Genomic DNA, 18793 nt, shown 5'->3' with positions numbered 1-18793 from the left:
AGTCTCACTTAGCATCACTTTTATAAGCCTATCAATTTCATGTAGCACTAAGTGAATTGTTTTATTATGCAGTCCCGTCAGCAACACAACAACTATTCAATACAGCCAACTTGACTGAAAACCTTTCAGGGAAGACAAAGTGAAGCTCTAAATGTTTGTTCATATTTGTATAAAACTGCAGTACACTGCACCACTTGCTCAGGCCACACACACACCAATGTTTTTTTTTGTTTTATTGTTTTACAACTATAAACATATCACGTGCCACAGTTGCCTTCTCTTTGTGAAGTTTTTCACTCTAGAGTAACACAGTGGCATTATTATACCTCTGCGTGCTATCCATATTGTGCTTTTAAATGCAGTGTTTCAAGTGTATAACCAAACATGAACATGCTGCTCACAGGTTTGACTGTGGCTCTAACTGCATCTTTTTTTTTTTTTGCATGTTTCTTTCCTTTTTCGTTGTATTCTAACACAACTGTAGCGCTGTATTTAGAGTTTTAAATGTGATATATGTCATAAAAGTGACGGTACCCCTCTCAAAAAAGTCTTGACCGGAGGTTAAGACCGAGGATCTGCAGTGGAGATGCATTAAAATAGATGTCTAAAAGTGGACACGAGGACATACTGGAAGACATCCTGGAGTGGATACTTTTCTCCCGGACAGGGAGTCACTTTGTTGGTGGATATTTAAAATGTATTATGTTTTTATGGTTGATTGTTACCGTGTTGTTTCCTATCATGTACAGAACAAAAGTGTAATGCTGGGTAAAAATGAATCATGCTCATCCAATTTTTGAAATGGCATTACAGTAACTGTCTAATACTAATTTTATTTAACACATTTGTGTAAGTATGTAGTTGTTTTAAATGTAGTTCTCTTGTGAATGTTTTTGTTTGCAGATCATGCAATTTGTTGTTAGAACATTATTTGGAGTTGGTAAAGTCTTTGTGTCATGTCCTATTTGGACACTATATCAAGTGCATTAAACCTAATAATATACCACTGTATGGTTTGACTTTGTGTTTTTTTTCCTCAGTGTTCTCACCACTTAAAGCACCACTTGTCCAGCGTGTCACCTCACAGCCAGAAGTTGATCAGAGCATGTTTAATTCCTTACGACATACCAACTGGCGCACCGAGGAAACAGAGCAGAAATACGACTGCTTTGTGTGCGCTGTTAAAAAAACCCCAATGCCACACATCTGAGAAAATAACACACACTTTTCCACACCCCAAGATACTAAAGTTTATACCACTGTTTCTGTGTAAGTCTCTTCACTCACATCTACTCACACCCTGACTTTCATTTTGACATTAAGATTTTCAAAAATCATTTTGTTGCATCGTTGTCTATCGTCACCCCGGTGGTAACACTGAGGCTACACAGCCAATTTCACAGTGGATCCTGGTCCACTTGGCACTCCACCACAGCTTACAGCTGCACGGTGAGTGAGCAGGCATGATCATTCTGGCACCAAGGCAGAGATTTTATAGTTGTCTGGGATGGAAGTGGGGGAGGAGTGGAGTAATAGTGGGTCGTGTGAACAAAAAAAAAAACTTCCAGTGGAATGAGCACAGAGGAAGATGAACCAAAGAGGCAGCCAACAGGTCAGCCTCGGGTGAGGGTCTCGAATTAACAGGCCAGTCAGAGAATCCTTAGAACACTTTGGTGCACACTTAACTATCCAACTGCTATTGGATGGATTGCAATTAAATGGTCTGTATTTATATAGCTCTTTTCTGGTCTTGGTGACCACTCAAAGCTTTACACGACAGCTTTGCCATTCACTCTTACACTCTCTATGTGCAGCGCATTTTCTATCACTCATCTCTCATACTCATTCACACGCTGCCTGGCACAGCCACCAGGAGCAACGTGGGGTTAAATGTCTGGTAGACTAGTGGAGCCAGGAATCAAACCCACAGTCTTTCGACTTGAAAGGCGACTCACTCTACCACTGAGTTACCGTCGTAATTAAGTGGGCAAATAACTGAATCCTATGAACCCTTTTTCTTATAGAACATATGAGCACATGGTTCTCAGAGAATGTAGTCTTAAATTGTGGGTGCACATTTTGGGTGCAGTGGTCAGTGCTGTCACCTCACAACAAGAAGGTCACAGGTTTGAATCCTGGTGACCTGTCCAGCATGTACCATGTCAGCTGGCATTGTCTCCAGGAATACGCATACCTTTTTTGTCGGAGAGGCCGTTCCGTCCACACAGAGACAGCGTTTTAGGGGACCTGAAATGGTATTTTTTGAAAACACCTCCCAGGGTCGGAAAATCTCAAAATGCTGGCCTCGCGTTTCCGTGTAGACAGCAAATACGATACTTTAGGAAAACGATATTAATCCCAGTTCTCTCGCGTTGTCATTCATTGTCTTGTGTTTGGAGATTGGTTGACTGTTTTACCAACTGCTGTCAATGAGAAGTAACTATAGTGACCCTGAAAAGACTAGTAGTTTTCACACATGGGGGAGAAAAAATATAGGAGAAAACAAAACCTATTTTTACTTGAATAAACAAAACAGATCAGTGATTGTTCCACACACAGTCTGCTGCACTGAACATCCACAGCTCGTTCCTGTCTGACTCAGATTATGTGCGGTGTGTCTGTGACTGTGTGCGTGCGCTGCTCTGTCTGTTATTATCTAATGTTTACGTCTTTTCTGTTTGTGGTGTAGCATTACAGCACAACTACAGTCCTGTCATATGTTATAATCTGCCGTCTTTTTGAAAACGGCAAAGAAAAAGATTGTTTATGTTTCGTGGCGTTTCCTTCTGTGCGTGGCCTTAGAATGGAAGCTGTAACATGCACCTTCACCAGTAGATGTTGCTAAAACATACAAGTAAAAAAGATTTAGCACTCCTCGTTAAAAATCCCAGAGATTACTTTATTTGCCTTAATAATTTGAAACATTTAGAAACCATCAATGATAATATTTTCTTACAACACCACCAATCACCATTGTTTAGCGTGACTCCACAGCGCTCTCCCCCACCTCTATTCCCCTTTTCTCTTCTCCACTGCCTTCAGCCGGCTCTCCAGGAAACTCAGCCGCTGTTCCACCGCACACGAATTTTCAGAGGCAGAAGAGAGAAGAGTCAACAGGGCACAAACCAGCACCAGGCCAGCCAGTCGAACCGCCGTGGTGTCTGCAGCAGCAGATTTGTCCATCACTATCAGTCCGAAAAACCACAGTGCCAAGACAGTTTTCACCACCCAGAAAACACGCCTCATCACCGCAATCAGGAGACGGAGAACGATGGTCAGCACCCAGTAGCCAATGAGAGACAGGAGACCCCACTGGGCGAAGGCGGTCACACCCTCTGGGGTAAACCGGGGCAGCATGAGGGAAGCTGTGGAGGGAGAAAATCCAGATAAGTATTGTATTTTCTTAAACAACAAGGCTGTCTTTCTTTGTCATCCTTTGGCACAGGAGCAAACACTCCCACTTAAAAAAAGGGAGTGGCAGACAGATTAGCCTGAGGGATAGGAAGATCACATATTTCCTTTCTACCCAAAACTTTCATTGCCACACATGCTCTCTCACAGCAGCAGACACTTTGCCAAAAGCAACACATGCGGGGGGGGGGATAAACCGGTACCCACAGTCGAATCCTGTGACCCTGAGGATCTCAGCGACGTAAACTGCAATGACGTTGAGGCCGCTGGCAGCTCCCTCAGCCAGGACATGGATCACCATCTCGAAGAACTGAGGCAGAGTAGAGGAAGGGTGGAGAAATGTTTTAAGGTAGCAATGAAGAGAGGCAGCATTCTGATCACAAATAATCATACACATAGAAGACAGATGTGCAGGCAGACATGGTACCAGTTATACTACTCTCCTATCATGTGTCTCATGTTTACAGCATTGTTGGTAAGAAGCATGTGGTTAAATTAAAGAGGGGGAACTCTTGTAGACAGTAAGTGCTGCTGAGGTGCAACTATTGGGAGAAGAAGTGTTGTATTGTTGATCTGGACAAACAGCCGTTTCATGCGAGTGACAGCTGGACAGAGTCCCTCTCTATATCTGTACAACCTCTTTTCACCTTCCCCAACTCTCTCTCTCTCTCTCTCTCTCTCACACACACACACACACTGAGGGAAAGAGAGAGAGAGAACAGCCTTGCCAGGCAAGGTCAAGGGTGTAGTCTTTTTCTTATCTGCACCTGTTGCACTACCCACTGGCACAAACAGTACCAGAGTGTCCACTATGTCTGTCACATCACAATTTGACATAGTGATAAACTTTGATGTTACACACTTTTCAGATGTTGTGATGCAGAGTTTGACAGATGTAAATGCAGCATCGCATATTGTTTTTCAGTGGCCTTGATGCTGTTTATGCTTCACAGCTGACCCGAGAAGTGTATTTTCAAAAAAACCCAAGGCAGGCTATGCATGCACTTGGAAAAAGTACTGAAATGTAAGGACATAACAATGTGCTGGGTGTCCACTGACAGTTTCAATTCTTTCCAAGTATAAGTATTGAAGAAAAAGTCATATAATGTTTGATAAAAAAAAAAAACAATCAAAAAAAACAATATGAGGACAAAAGACAAATAACATTTTCTACTGACAGCTCTCACTAAATGAATTACGGATCAAAAACCAGGTGCTGGCTGCCAGGAATCTTGGAGAAATGTTGCTCTGTGACTTTAGGTTTACATTTCACTGAGAGCTGTCAGAAGAAAGTCTGCAAGTTATTCGTAATGTGCTGGTATTTTGTCTTGAGGACATTTTGTTGACCTCACTTTAAACTTTTTGTTTCACTGGTGAAACAAGGACGTCACCAAACTCACTGAAAAGTACTGTAGTTTTCTCATGCACACGTATGCTTACAGAAACACTCTCTGCATCAACTACACCTGCATGAGTTAAACAGGTCACAGAACTCTGTTTAAGGGACCATGTCAGGCTTGAACAGACATGAAAGACATTGGAGACATTTCTTACCATGGCCACCGTATAGACGTTCTCCTGACCAAGAAATGACTCAAGAAACAACACTGCACTCTGGGGAAAAGTGAGCCACAGCAGGGGGAGTGTGTGTGTGTGAGAGAAAGAGGGAGATGAAGATAGGTGACAAGGACACATGGATTTAAGGAGACCAGAAATGAGGGCAGAAAATGTGACGGGATCAGGAGAGGGATTAACAAGTTGAGGAATGTGTGTAGAGAGAGTAGTGGAGGCAAAAATTAGAGACACAGTTAATAAGCACTGATCAAGAATAGTGACAGAGCAAGCAAAGAAGTTAGAACACAGTATATTTACAGTTAAAGAAAAGAGAGGTTAAGTCACTTCCTGGTGCAGAGAGATGAGGATTAGACTGGTGGTGCATTCGACTATTAATCAATTACTGAATTTATTTTGATAATCAATCAATTAATTGGCTTGAGAAACTATTTCGGTTTCTTTGCACCAAATATCAAATAATTACTGTATTTGTATATACCATTTTTCTGGCATTTTACAGAGACAATATGTAAGCCGATTAATCAATATATATAATGATCAACAAGTCAGTCGTTTATTGCTTCCCCAGACAGGTGTACCTCAGCCACTGAGCGCACCACGCCGGTTCCCAGCACGGACTCCGTGTACCGTTGGATCTCCTTACAGGTTCCCGTGATGAGAGAGAGGAGGGTGACCGCCGGTGGCTTCTCTCCGGTCGGCTGGGCCTGTTCAGCTTCAGCTCCCTGCCAGCTCATAGTCAAGGCAAGCACCAAGACGGCGAGGAAAAGCCGAGCCCCGGCGCATCCACTGCGCCCGGAGCGAGGCGCGCAAAAACGCATTGTTGTTGGTCTAGCGTTTAAAAAAAATAAACTGGTAAAAGGTTAAAGCTGCAGTCTAGAGCCGGTTTGATTAGCTCGGGTTCTATGACTCATTCAGAAATTGTAAATCAAAGGCTTAAAAATGGCTCCTGTTGGAAGGAATCAGAGCGCAGCGCGTTTTTAAACCAACATGCTGTTCACACAGACGAGAAACTAGATAAAAAAGTTATCCAGGCAAAGTGGCGAATTAGATTAAACGGTGTTGGTAGAGAGCCAAAGAAATCAGAAATGATCTCAGTATTTAATTTTAAACTCAGGCAGACGCTCCGGATGACGCTCCTCGTGCAGCGTTTACACAGTTACGGGCTATATTTGGTAAGAAGACGTTAAAGGCTTAACTCCAACTGTGGCGACGATATTTAAGGATTCACGAAAGGTGGAAGGTGTTTATTATAATAAAAAAAACATATCCTGATCGATGTCTCCACTGGTTGCTCTCTGTTGACGCGTAAAAAATAAAAAAATAAATAAAAAAGGAGGCGACGCTGCTGAGCACGAGTCTCACTTCTGCTCTGAGCTCCACAAAAACGCCCTCTGCTCTGCTTCTCCCTTCTCCACGAGCATCAACAGAACTGAGGCGCTGCGATGGATTGTGTTGCACATAAAGCCCTTGTCGCAGCTCCCGTGTGGCACTCCTTTCCTTCAAGCGTTTCTGAAGACTAGCCTGACCGCTCTGCGAACAAAAACGTCAAGGAGGAGGAGGAGGAAGGCGGTGTGTGCCAGGATGAACACTGATCTGCACACTGGGATTTGTAGTCTCACAGACCAGGTCAACTGTAACTTACTCCCATCCCTGAAAGAGTCCCAGAGAGCATCACTATGATGATTGGCCTTAAAGCCTAAATATTCTTCTAAGGAAACGAATGTGGTACTGTGGAACTTTGATGTTATTAATAGCTCTATTTTATTAGATAAAGGCCACCGTGGACTCTTGATGGTCAGGGTACTAAAGTATAATCCGTATTTCTGACAAAACCAAAATACGAAAATACGGAAACAGCGCCCCCCCTTTCCTTTTCTGTATTGAACCAAAAAAAATAACGGCCCAAATTTGGTTTTTGCAAATTCCTTTTTTCGTTTTTTGTTTCTCATTTATTAATATGACGGCGGACAGACCGGAAGCGGAAGAGACATGTAACAACCTCAAAAGTAGCCAGCTAACTTATTATCATGCATAATAAAGTTAAAAATAAAACAAAAAAAAAACTTATTATCGTACACTATTATAGGCTACCATTCTCTTTCTACAGCCGTGTATGGTTCACATTTATTTGTGTTAAGTGAAACTATAACAGCTGGTTGTTTTGGGAGAACGTGATACATAATTATTATTATTTTAGCTGAGTGTGTGAATGCACATTGTGGGAAAAACTTACATTATTACAAATTACATTCCCTGCCTAAATAAAGAGCATGTATAAAGTCCCCAACAGAGGTCCACATCACGCACAGTCAAGACTGACATGGCTTCAAATCACAATAATAGTGTTAATAATCAATGAAAATGAGAACTTGTGAAGTTATGACTTCAGTGCTTATGTTTAGCCACAGGGTGGCGCAGTTATTACATGAAGAGTCAAAAAAGTCATAATATAGTATGTCCAAAATCACCTAAAAAAAGTCATAGTATAGTCAGTCAGTCATCTACCGCTTTATCCTCTGCCAGAGGGTCGCGGGGGGTGCTGTGCCAATCTCAGCTACATCGGGCGATAGGCGGGGTACACCCTGGACAGTTCACCAGTCCATCGCAGGGCCACACACAGATAGAGACAAACAACCATTCACTCTCACTCCTATGGTCAATTTGGAGTGTCCAATTTACCTATTCCCACATTGCATGTTTTTGGACTGTGGGAGGAAGCCGGAGTACCCGGAGAGAACCCACGCACACACGGGGAGAACATGCAAACTCCATGCAGAAAGGCCCTTGTTCCAACCGGGGCTCGAACCCGGGTCTTCTCGCTGCAAGGCGAGAGTGCTAACCACTACACTACCCTGTGGCCCTCATAGTATAGTATGTCGTCCAAAATCACCAAAAAAGTCACAGTATAGTATGTCATCCAAAATCAGTCAAAAAAGTCATAGTATAGTATGTCGTCCAAAATCACCTAAAAAAAGTCATAGTATAGTATGTCGTTTAAAATCACCTAAAAAAGTCATAGTATAGTTTGTCGTCCAAAATCACCAAAAAAGTCATAGTATAGTATGTCATCCAAAATCAGTCAAAAAAGTCATAGTATAGTATGTTGTCCAAAATCACCTAAAAAAAAGTCATAGTATAGTATGTCGTCCAAAATCAGTCAAAAAAGTCACAGTATAGTATGTCACCTGATCATGTGTCAGAGACTGAGACAGAGACAGAGGCAGAGATGACGACCACATTTTATCATCCTATTTTCAATACTACCAGTCAAAACCTCCTGAATAATTAATGTTCAGAGCAGTCCTGTGGTTGTGGACCAGAACCTGTCGACTGCTGGACTGGGACAACCCCGCTGTTGTGGAACCTACCTTGCCATCTTGCAGGTTCTAACAACTGCCAAATTTAAAATAATACTGGATGAGAAACACCAAGAAATTCACGTTACGATCATCAGCGCAAATAGCTCAGTCCATCAGAAGATGGCTTATGTCTCTGAGGTTGTGAGTTCAACTGAACTGCACTACTGCACTACTTTCAAACTTCAGACCAAAATAAGAAGTTAAAAATACCAGCAACGTGTTGTTCCGCAGCTCAGTAAGAATAGCTCCTGCTGGAAGAGTAGGACTTGTATGTCTCAGGTTGTCAGTTCAAGTCTTATGAAGAACTCAAGTGTTTGAGTTCAGTGTTCAAAGTAAACAGTCAAAAGCTCTAAGAGAAGCTGAAGAACAGTGAAGAGCAGGTAGCTCAGTGGACAAGAAAGCTGCTTTGAATTCCTGAAGTCATAGGTTCAGTTTTTGTGAGGAGCAGGTGCTTTTAAAGCTCCACATCCAAACTCAAGATTAAAAGCAGACACCAATCCTAGACAAAGGCAGCCTTTGTGGTGTGCTGAGCTACACATTTTATAAAGTTAAATATAAAGGTAAAATTAGAACAAAATGTGTTAAGAACTAGTTGAAATCTATGCTAAATGTGCAAAAAGACTCATTGTTATCATCATGCACAAACAATAAAATAAAAAAAAAATGCGCTCGGGGGCCCCCTGGTGGTCATGGGGCCAAAAGCAAGTGCTGTGCCTTCTACAGCTATTATTGTTTTGATGCTTGTTTATTTTGCACAATGAACACATTTTATATCTACATCTGCTGCGACAAGAGTATGAAAAATATGATGTTCATTTCACCACAGAAGAGAGTAAATGAGCTCTGCTGTTGGGGAAAAGGAAAAGTGTATATATTGGTATCAGTAGTCGGCCCAAGCACTCCGATATACCGGCGAAAAGTCAAATGGAGAAAGGGAGGCCATTTGAGAACCTTACTTATTGCCACCTTGCCAGTGTACAAATAGATATACATTTAGAAATGTATATGTCTATATTTGTGTGAATTTCTAGCAACACCCCATAATACCCAAGTATAACCCAAAGCTGTTTTACACAGCTGTTAAACAAACTTATAAATTAAGACTGAAAAATAGTCAAATGGAAGCAGAGGCGACACACCATTGATGGCAGTTTATTAACCAGACGGCAACAAGAAACACAGTTGTCAAGCCAGATGTTTGGGGCAACAAGAGGCACATTTAAAATTAAAAAATAAAGCAAAACAAAACAATAATGGAATACAGTATATACATACAGTGACATGTTACAATCATACACTACAATGTAAGGAATGCTGTTTTTTCACTGTAATATTAATTTCCTTTGTGCACTGGTTTGTGTCACTGGACTGTTTCCAAAACACACAAACAAACCTCAACATCTCCCTCCTCTACTCTCTTTAACCTCCAGTATCTGACAGCACACAGTAAAGTAGTGGATACCAGAGATAAATCCAGTCAGTGTTCAGGTCAGAGCATCAGTTCAACACTGATCCTGCAAACACACCCATAGATATATATAGAAACAAAGTCTGACACGGAAACCAAAGGGGAGTGCAGCGATGCCTGCAGCAGTGTTTGTGCCACTGCTACAACCGACGACCCTTTCTTCTCGTGCGCGGCCATGAGAGGAACCTGCCCATTTTTAGCCGATATAAATGCGGTGGAAGTCGTTGGCTCCGAAGGCGGCGTTGCATTTGGGGCACTTCCTCTGGCGTGTGTCGTAGCGCGTTTTAACACACTCGAAGCAGAAAACGTGGAAGCACTTTGTGAGTACGGCGTCCTTCACCCGGGAGTTGCAGCATGGACACGTTAGACGAGCCTGGAGGCAGGAGAGAGAGAGAGAGAGGGTTTGAACAATGAACTGAGAAGCCAGTTTTGTTCTCAGATGAATGATTTATGATGAGTGGACACAAATCTAGGACAGCATTCAGGCCATGTAATTATAGAGACACGAGTTCAAGCGAAGCATAACACTTTCAAACACCAATAATTGTGTTATCCTGTTATCTAATAACAGAAGATGGCACTGTTGGTATCGATATTACTGCTAATGAGTATCTAATACATTTACATCCATTTTCAGTATCAAGTAGTATTAGAGTTAGATACTTCTTTTTTTAGACTGACTCGAGACCGACAAGGCCATGATTTATCTTGAAGATTGTGGCGAGTGGAGAGAACAGTTGACACATAGATCTGATAGTTGAGCAGATCCATCATCAGAGTTTCTGGACCCATCTTGATAATCACATCAGCATGACTTTTATATGTTCAAAGACAAATGTGCGGATGATGAGGAAGACGACGATTTAATAAAATAAAAAATAAAAAAACAGTCATTTATTGAAAGATGTTAAATCTTCTAAAGTTGCTGGAGATTCTAAGTGTTTTACTGTGTTCCTATAATAAGCATGTGGTCAAATGACATGTGTTCATATTCAGTGGAAACCAGTGATAACAGTAACAAGACAAACAGACCTTGAACACTCCAATTTGTTTGTCTAGGGCTTTCACCAGAGGCGTTTTAAATCCAGTCTCTGTTGCTTGTCAGTCGTCTAGTCAACTGGACATTACTGCTGCAAAATCCCACCTCAGCTGTTCTTATCGAAGAGTTCAGACAGTGGACTGTCTTCACATGATGAATAATGTTGAATATTCAAAGCATGAGGAACTGTCTGGTCGTCAAAACAAATGTTTGACACATTCTAAGATGGGAGATTAATTACACTCTTACACCTTTAAAATAAGTATAGTATAAAGTTACAAGACAAGAGTGGTGCACTCATCTTACCACAAAGACCGTCATTAGAGCTAGAACTAAAAAACGGCAGAACAGGCTGTGATTCGGCTAAATACACCAGACTCCTCTGTTAAATATTGAGATTTTAAAAAATGTTTTTGCTAACTGTTGGTGATTCACACCTGAGTAGAGTCGAGCCGAATCCCACTATAGCTGCTTAGTGGAAAATTTCTAATTGATCTTCCACAGATGTCTTCCTCCCGTGTTAAGAACTGGAGCTAGCTCAGAGTGGTATCTCCAGCTGAAGTCGGCCTATTTTTTGTGTCTCTTCCATCTTGATTTCCTTCTCTTGTGTAAGCTTAGTTATGTGGTTTTTGTGAGATGTTTAGATGAGCTAGCCTCTGTAGAAACCTTTAAGGATGAGGCAACAGATGCAAATTCATCCTTGTACATGCACTCATACTTGACCAATAAAGCCAATTCTGATTCAGCTTCACCATCCACTCAGGTTGTGTTTCTGTGTGTTTCTGATGGCAGCAGTGAGGCCCCGCCCCGAATGAGAGACATCAAATGGAATGTTATGAAAACAGCAGCGAGGCTTGTGTCACCAGACCTACCTTGTAATCATTGATTTCTTCATTTAGGATATCATCACCATTGCTTATCTTCTCAGCCGGTTTCTTGGCTTTTTCAATCTTTCTCCTAAGTTTAGAGATGTCCTCCTGAAACACATTTCAAGTTAAAAGCAGGTTGATTTGACAAATAATCATGATGTTAAAGGAATACTTCACCGATTTGCATTTAGATTGTGCTTCCCAACCTCAGTTTCCCCTGAGTCAAGAAATATCTTCATTCTTTTTTTTTGTTACGTGACCACCAGTGACACTTGGTCCGAGCCTTGGTTGGAGCCTTGGTGCTTGAAACTGCAACGCCATGTTTGCGTGTCTGCCATGTTTGCTAACAGTTACGCTAACAGGACCAAGTGTCACTGGTGGGCACGTAACAAAGAAAAGAATAAAGATATTTCTCAACTCGGGGAAAACTGAGGTTGGGAAGCACAATTATTCAAAAATACTACCCCTATTCTGGTAATACAAAGCTAAATGCTAATCGGTTAAGTATTCCTTTAACTAAATACTCTTTAGCGGCCAACATCTGAGCAGGGCTCTAAACCAAAAAGGATTAGCCTCACAGTTAACAGTAGTGGTGTGGTACAGGCAGCAACAATTAATCTCAAAATAAGTACATATATTCCTGTCTATGACAACCAGAAAGGATTATCTTGTTTAATAATAGCAATCAAATTTCAGTTGTCCAGTGTTTATGCATTTAGCCTTTCTTACACTTGGAAATATATTAATAAGGCGTCAAATGCAACCCTTTGTAAATCACATTTTACATACAAAATAATCTGGTAACTACTATGTAATTGTGTGTGTTGTTACCTGTGCACGTCGAGAGTTGAACGACTCTTTTTCCCTTGAGATACTGTTTTCAATGACCTCCTCTCTGACCAGGCTGAGCCTCTGTTGGACCTGCTCCAGCTGAGTTCGTACCTCCTCTGACAGCGATGCAGAGTCCTGAGCCTGGAGGACGACAGATGTTATTCATTATCAAAGGCATGCATGTCTTCTTCTTCATTTCCTTTAAGGGAGCGCATGTTCTTCTCGACTGTGGCTTATCATAACTGACATCATGACATTAATGTGTTACCTTGCGTTTGTTCATGTCCAGTGCCTGCGTTCTGAGTGCCAACTCTCTCTCAGCAGTGCTGATGGTACCCTGCAGGAGGCGCTCTTTCTCCTCAAGCTTCCTTACCACCTGCAGCTGGGCATCGACCTGTACAGGGCCAATGCCCCAACAAATATGTTTGGCAAATATTTAAAAACAACACATGTATCAGCACACATTTCATAGCAACAGCAAGAAAAAAACAAACAGAAAAATGGGCGCAAATGACAGCTTGTGTAGGTGTTAAATAAGCTTTTAAGTTTTGACTTTTTATTATGCACAGGGGCTGTGTTTACAGTGAACGGGTAGAAAAATTCATGATGGCCAATATTCTTTGTTAATTAATCGAATCCATAGTTAACCACATGTAAACACTGCAGTTGCCCGGTGACAGACCTGAGTTTTTAAAGTTAGCAGCTGGTCAGCCAGCTCCTCCTTTTCCTCTTTCAGCAACTTGTGGATCTGGTTGGACTTGATCCGCTCGCTCATCAGCTTGAAGTTGGCGTCGTCTTTTTCTCTGAGCTGCTGCATTAAGCGGATGTTCTGCTCTTGCATGTCCTCAAAGGCCTGGCCCGTCACATCCATCTCGCTCAGCAGCGCATCCTCCTCCTACACACAAAGGGCAGACATAGAAGGGTGTTGTCAAACAAGATAAGAGCCAGTCAGAGGGTTTGTGCATTTGCTGTGCAACAAAACATCACCTGCTTGGCTATTGAGAGTTTCTTGTTGAGGATGTCAATCTGCTCCTCCACAGAGCGGATCTTCCTTAATGCCTCTTCATCTGCCATTTTCTTGCCCTCCCTCCTCTCTCGCTCCTCCAGCTCCCTCAGCCTTTGCCGCAGCTCCTCTCCCTGAAAGAGCATGTTAACATTATTAGAATGTTACAATTATTGATTTAGTTATAGTAGCCTGGTTACACCTGACCAGGTATTTTGAGAAAGAAATTTTTTAAAACTAGAACTAGAACTGCCAGTACAAACATCATATAGGGCTAAACAGCAATAAATAAACGGACTATATGAGCAAAATGTAGACAAAATGCAACATTGATCACCTCTGACTTGGCCTTTTTCTCTGCAGCCATGAGCTGAACTTTGTCCCTTTGCTCCTTCGGTGCTGAGCGGTACATGTCCAGCAGCAGCTTCATCTCTCTCTGGGACTCCTGGGCTTTCCTGCAAATCCAAGTTCATCAATGTCAACAGCCACAGGCCAACATTATCCAAGAACTCTGAGTACAACCCTTTACGTTTCTAGTAAAATGAAATAAAAATATGTAGGCCACAAGAAAAATTGCAAAATAAAATAAAAACCAACTTCCAAACACATCACTTACTTGAGCTCTCCTCGGACAATCTTGAGCTGCTCCATCTCCTTCCTCTTTGACCCTCCCACCGTAGACAAGCGCTCCCCAGTTGACTCCTCTGGTTGGCTGCTGCTCCCTGGCTTCTCCTTCTCTTCCTTTATCACACTGCTACTGCTCCCACTGCTGCGGGTCGGCCTCTCTCTCTCTTTTTCCTTCTCTTTCTCCCGCTCTCTGTCTTTTTCCTCTTTCTTTATAATGTCCTTGTCTTTCTTTTCCTCCTTCTCTTTCTTCTCTTCTTTCTCCTCCTCTTTTACTGTTGCCTCTTGTTCCACTCCAGGCTCTGATTTCACTGTGGTGCCTACAAAGTGATTCAGATCATAACAATAATATAAAATGATCTAAATGCAATTTATGTTTGTTTTTGTTTTTTTTAAACTTAAAAGCTTTTTCACTCTGATGACCACATGATAGTTACCAGTGCTGCTGGCTGCTGAGGAGTCATTGTCAGGCTCCGTCTTGACCGCAGGTTCTCCAGAGACGGCTGGGGTTGAAGGAGAGGTTGTTTCATCCTTCACGTCCATCTCTGTGCTTGACTGGGATTGGAGGATGGCGTTGCCCTTTGATGCACGGACCTACAGAGGCAACAGATGAATGTGAAGATTCAAGGATGGCATGCTGCCTTTGCTACTTCCAACAGATAACACATATGTTCAGAATATGATGCTGTAACCAGCACAAGTTTAATTCTGTCTCCTTCTTACAAACCTGGTTGAGCTCAGATTGTGTCTCCCTTAGTCTCAGCTTGTATTTCACTACCTCTCCTTTCAGCTGCTGGTTGTGGGTTTGCAGTGTGCTAATCAAATGCCGCATCTCCCTGTTAATAGGACCTGCAAGAAAAGGCAATCGGAGGAGCGAAGGAGAGCAAGAGAGAAAGACAAGGGACATATTAGTACTATTTCCGCTAATGTATATTAGTCCATTTTGGTATTAGTCAGACACTGTTACTTACCCGCTTGTTCATTAGCCGCAAGAGTCTGTTCAAATTCGATGCGCAACATCTCATACTCTTTCCTGACCTGAGCCAGCGTGTCCTCCAGTTGAAACACTTCTGTACGAACCTTCCTCTGCAGTGTTACCTCATCATTCTGCACACAGAAGTCACAGAGAGAGTGAGTGGGGGATGAAAGTTACACAGACACTGACACAGATGCAAACATGCACAACTTGCCTCCATGTGCTCTAGCTGTCGAAGGCGTGCTGTCCTGGTTGTGTTAAGGCGAGTGCGTGTCTCGTCTAACTGAGATTTGAGGATCAGAGACTCATTATAAAGGACAGAAAACTGGGACTGCAGGCATCGATACTCCGAGGTCTCCTTCACCATGCCCTCCGCTCGACTCATCAGCTCTGCCTGAGAGAAACAGGGAGAACAGATAGTTATTTTAACTGGTAATATTTCATACACATAAGTGCCACAATAATTACTTTACACTTAAAATTGTGTGTGCAATTAGAACTTTATATGTACCTTCATGTTGTTGTTCTCTTGTTGAACACTTTGCAGGTCTTGTTCTAACTTCTGCAGCTCATTGAGACGGTTGTCTGCCAGCTCCTGGTTCTCCTCTAACTCACTGTTCATTTCCTCAAACTGGATTTAGGACAGAAGGAAACCATGTAGTAAGATATGGAAAGAAACGTGTGTGTTTTTTTAATTAATTACCAAAATTAAGAAGAAGAAAATAAAAAAGTCCTACCTTTCTCTTGTTAATTGTGATGGTCCCACATACACTGCTGGCCTCTCCACACACCTTATAGCCTTTGCTGTTCACCTGGGTTGCACACGGAGCATTACAACAAACGTCAACATAAGACACACGTTTGAATAGACACAAATCTGTAATTAAAAACCCTCATAATACTCACCCTCTCCAGTATTTCAATTAGGTGAGCATTCAGTCGATTTTCCCGGCGGCGAATCTTCTCCATGTCCCACTGGAGCTCTTCGATCAGAACCTGTAGCTCGCTCACACGCTGATCCGCTTTGTTAGCTGCACGACTCAGAGAGCGGGACTGGAAAATACAAGAGAACACAGGAGGTTTACTTGATAGCTTGCACATCCTTTTAGAAGTTACAGAAAAAAACAGAAAACTTGTGGGGCAGAGAGAAAGAAAGGACTTGAAATCTGTACCTCACTCGTCATGTGACTGTACTTTTGTTCAAGGTCCACGGTCAGTTGTAGCAGCCGCTCATTTTCAGTAGTCAGGAGGGAGTTCAGTGTGGAAGCAAGCTTCCATGAACTGCCCTCTGAGAAGAAAAGCAACAAGTTTAATGAATGCAAATGTTTCATCATCATCTTTCATCAAGCTTTCTGTCCTGTTATCTTACCAGCTCCAGAGTCCAGCTCTGTTTTCAGTTGGTCCACAGTGCGCTTCAGACATTCATATATCTCCACCACCCGATTGGCCTGTTTCAGACTCGACTCCACTCTCACCTGAAGCTCAGCTTCCATCTCTTCGCTGCTGCTGCTTGCTAGTGTGGCCAGGAAGGAGTTGGATGTCTCTCCCTGGTGGCCTAAGTGACAAGAGAAGGAAAGAAGATTTCAGCTTTCATTTCTAGTTCATTACCTCAGTTATCTAAACATTTCTGTTCACAATGTCACAATTCTGTGTCAGTTTTGTCTTAACCTCTGTCCTTAACCCTCTCCTGGTTTGAGTCGCCATCCGGTTCTGGCGTTTCTGGCTTCAGGCTCCGCCCCTCAGCTGCAGGAGATTTCTCCGGTTCGCTGTTTGCTTGGTCATAACGCCTGGTAATAAGCTGGACGTGCTCATCAAACTGAAGGAATGAAAAAACACTTTGAATTTTTTACCTCTATAGTTGATGAGACTGTTAGGGGTTCTGGACTCAAAACTAATGAGTGTTTACCTGGTTCCAGTATCTATTGAGGATCAGCAGACTGGCATCATCAGTGGCCTGGCGGGTCTCCAGTCGCTCAATTCTCTCTCGCAACTCATCCTCAATCACCTGCACAAGAACAAGCCAGGAGATTAAACCTCCTCAATACAAGTGTTCAGTTTCCAGTATGAGCAGTAAACAAACATTGGGTGAGTTGTTTACCTGTCTTTGATCGAGGGATTCTCCCAATTTTCTGTTCTTAGTCTGCAGAGCTTTAATGTCCTGTTCTTCCTGAAAATGAATGGATTCAAGCAGGAGAACAATAAGTAAAAAAGAGACATTATGGCTGCATAATATTATGAAAACCTCCATGTTGTGGAACTGTGTGATGATGATATGATTTGCGATGAATAAACAAATATACTAACTATTCTGTATTAATATTTTCCTGTCTGGCATAGACCTAAATGGGGAGTAGACTATGCAGACAGTGAAAACATGTAATTGTATTTCCATTCAAACAACATGATTTTACTTTAAAAAGAAAAAAAAATAATCCTCTCAATGCCCCCTCTGCTACATCTCTTACAACCTGGATTGTTAAAAATAAATAAATGAAAATCTGAAAGCAGGTTCAGCTAAGAATAAATCCAAATGCAATATCTCTTATTACAATGGTTGACATGCTTATCTTCTCATTTCTTTGCTTGACAAGTACTTTGGATATGGGGACTGTTGCAGTATGAAATAATTTGTGTAATTTTGCTCTACCCTGAATACCTAAATTCTTGGCAGACGAATGAATGAGGGTCAATTTACTTGATTGCATTTCAGTCTTTGTGATATTGAAACATGTTTGTATCACAAAGTTAATACAGTTTTGACCTGTTGTGCAGCCCTAATTATCTTCTGGGGTTAATATAATGGCAGCGTAATGAATAATACAGAAGCTCACAGAGTTGGACACTCCTCCCAATTTGATGACCGTCTCCACCGCGGTGCTCCCGCCGCCTGCAGCGCTGACACCGGGACCTCCGTCCTCTCCCTCCCTGTCCCTCCGCTTCTCTGCGGGAGCACCGGAGGACGAGGGACCGCAGTTCGGGTCAGCAGGACGCTTCTGTCCCGACATCCTCAAACTCCTATAACACACACACAAATATGAGACGATGAGTGACCAAAGAAAGCTTACTTCAAGGTTATTCTAAAAGTTTATGTCCACATGATATACGTTTAAATAAACGTAAATTGAACTGCGAGGACACAAAAACCAAGCACAGGCTGATTGAATTAAAAGTAGCCACAGGCTAACGTTAGCTGCCCGCTAAGGCCAGCAATACATGCTTTTAATGTTAATGAAAACTTGACTGCAAACCAACACATCGATGCAATAACTTTGTAATATGTTCAGCAACAGTCACATCTAAGATAAACATTACCTTTATCTAAAAATATTAAGAGTTTTGTGTTAGTAAGTGATTCTGCTGGGGGATGTTGATGTTGCGGCTCCTTGCCTCTCGGAAACGGAAGTGTCAACTGTCTGAACTGTGACAACCCGCAGCTGAACCTGCGCCCCCTGCTGGTTTGGAGGAAAACACAAACTGCACAACATTTAGTTTGGGCGTTTGTTGCCGCTAGATAGAGTAGATATTAGGTGCAATGCTGTATTTAAGTAAACAATTCACGCATTTGTACTTTATTTTGTTATTTATATTTAAAAAAAACGTACTTTTACTAAATAATTTGTAATATAATTAATTTTTAA

The 18793-nt window shown here is 42.1% G+C and overlaps 2 protein-coding genes across 3 annotated transcripts; both read right to left on the bottom strand.

The window, feature by feature from the left end:
- Positions 1-2878: 2878 nt before the first annotated feature.
- On the bottom strand, positions 2879-6622 carry LOC131473064 (transmembrane protein 109-like). Of its 2 annotated transcripts, XM_058650581.1 has the most exons (4): positions 5565-6622; positions 4966-5025; positions 3619-3721; positions 2879-3365 (listed from the first exon to the last, which is right to left on the bottom strand). In XM_058650581.1, exons 1-4 carry the CDS (start codon positions 5802-5804, stop codon positions 3010-3012), a joined length of 759 nt encoding a protein of 252 aa, XP_058506564.1. In that variant the 5' UTR covers positions 5805-6622; the 3' UTR covers positions 2879-3009. The 2 variants fall into 2 exon arrangements, with proteins under 2 accessions (XP_058506564.1, XP_058506565.1); XM_058650582.1 differs by lacking the exon at positions 4966-5025 and having other exon boundaries at positions 5565-6612.
- A 2859-nt stretch (positions 6623-9481) lies between these two features.
- rnf20 (ring finger protein 20, E3 ubiquitin protein ligase) lies at positions 9482-18568 on the bottom strand. The gene is made up of 22 exons (XM_058650483.1): positions 18468-18568; positions 17987-18170; positions 17254-17322; positions 17062-17160; positions 16824-16971; positions 16525-16710; positions 16328-16443; positions 16062-16208; positions 15893-15967; positions 15667-15786; positions 15370-15549; positions 15151-15286; positions 14907-15028; positions 14617-14773; positions 14172-14499; positions 13893-14010; positions 13540-13689; positions 13235-13447; positions 12821-12946; positions 12553-12693; positions 11725-11829; positions 9482-10186 (listed from the first exon to the last, which is right to left on the bottom strand). The coding sequence occupies exons 2-22, from the start codon at positions 18158-18160 to the stop codon at positions 10010-10012; spliced, it is 3087 nt and encodes a 1028-aa protein (XP_058506466.1). The 5' UTR covers positions 18161-18170; positions 18468-18568; the 3' UTR covers positions 9482-10009.
- Between the last annotated feature and the right edge of the window lie 225 nt (positions 18569-18793).

Source organism: Solea solea, chromosome 14 (assembly GCF_958295425.1).
Source record: "Solea solea chromosome 14, fSolSol10.1, whole genome shotgun sequence".
NCBI classification, from domain to species: domain Eukaryota; kingdom Metazoa; phylum Chordata; class Actinopteri; order Pleuronectiformes; family Soleidae; genus Solea; species Solea solea.
This window is presented reverse-complemented; position numbering and strand designations above follow the sequence as displayed.

Excerpts from the sequence above, each read along its gene's own strand:
- rnf20 (XM_058650483.1), bottom strand. The coding sequence starts at position 18,160 with ATGTCGGGACAGAAGCGTCCTGCTGACCCGAACTGCGGTCCCTCGTCC. Across the intron at positions 17,323-17,986 it reads TGGGAGGAGTGTCCAACTCT|GAAGAACAGGACATTAAAGC; the intron begins GTGAGCTTCTGT and ends ATTCATTTTCAG. Across the intron at positions 13,690-13,892 it reads AGAAAAAGGCCAAGTCAGAG|GGAGAGGAGCTGCGGCAAAG; the intron begins GTGATCAATGTT and ends ATGCTCTTTCAG.
- LOC131473064 (XM_058650581.1), bottom strand. The coding sequence starts at position 5,804 with ATGCGTTTTTGCGCGCCTCGCTCCGGGCGCAGTGGATGCGCCGGGGCT. Across the intron at positions 3,722-4,965 it reads ACGTCTATACGGTGGCCATG|TTCTTCGAGATGGTGATCCA; the intron begins GTAAGAAATGTC and ends ACTCTGCCTCAG. Across the intron at positions 3,366-3,618 it reads CAGGGTCACAGGATTCGACT|CTTCCCTCATGCTGCCCCGG; the intron begins GTGGGTACCGGT and ends CTCCCTCCACAG.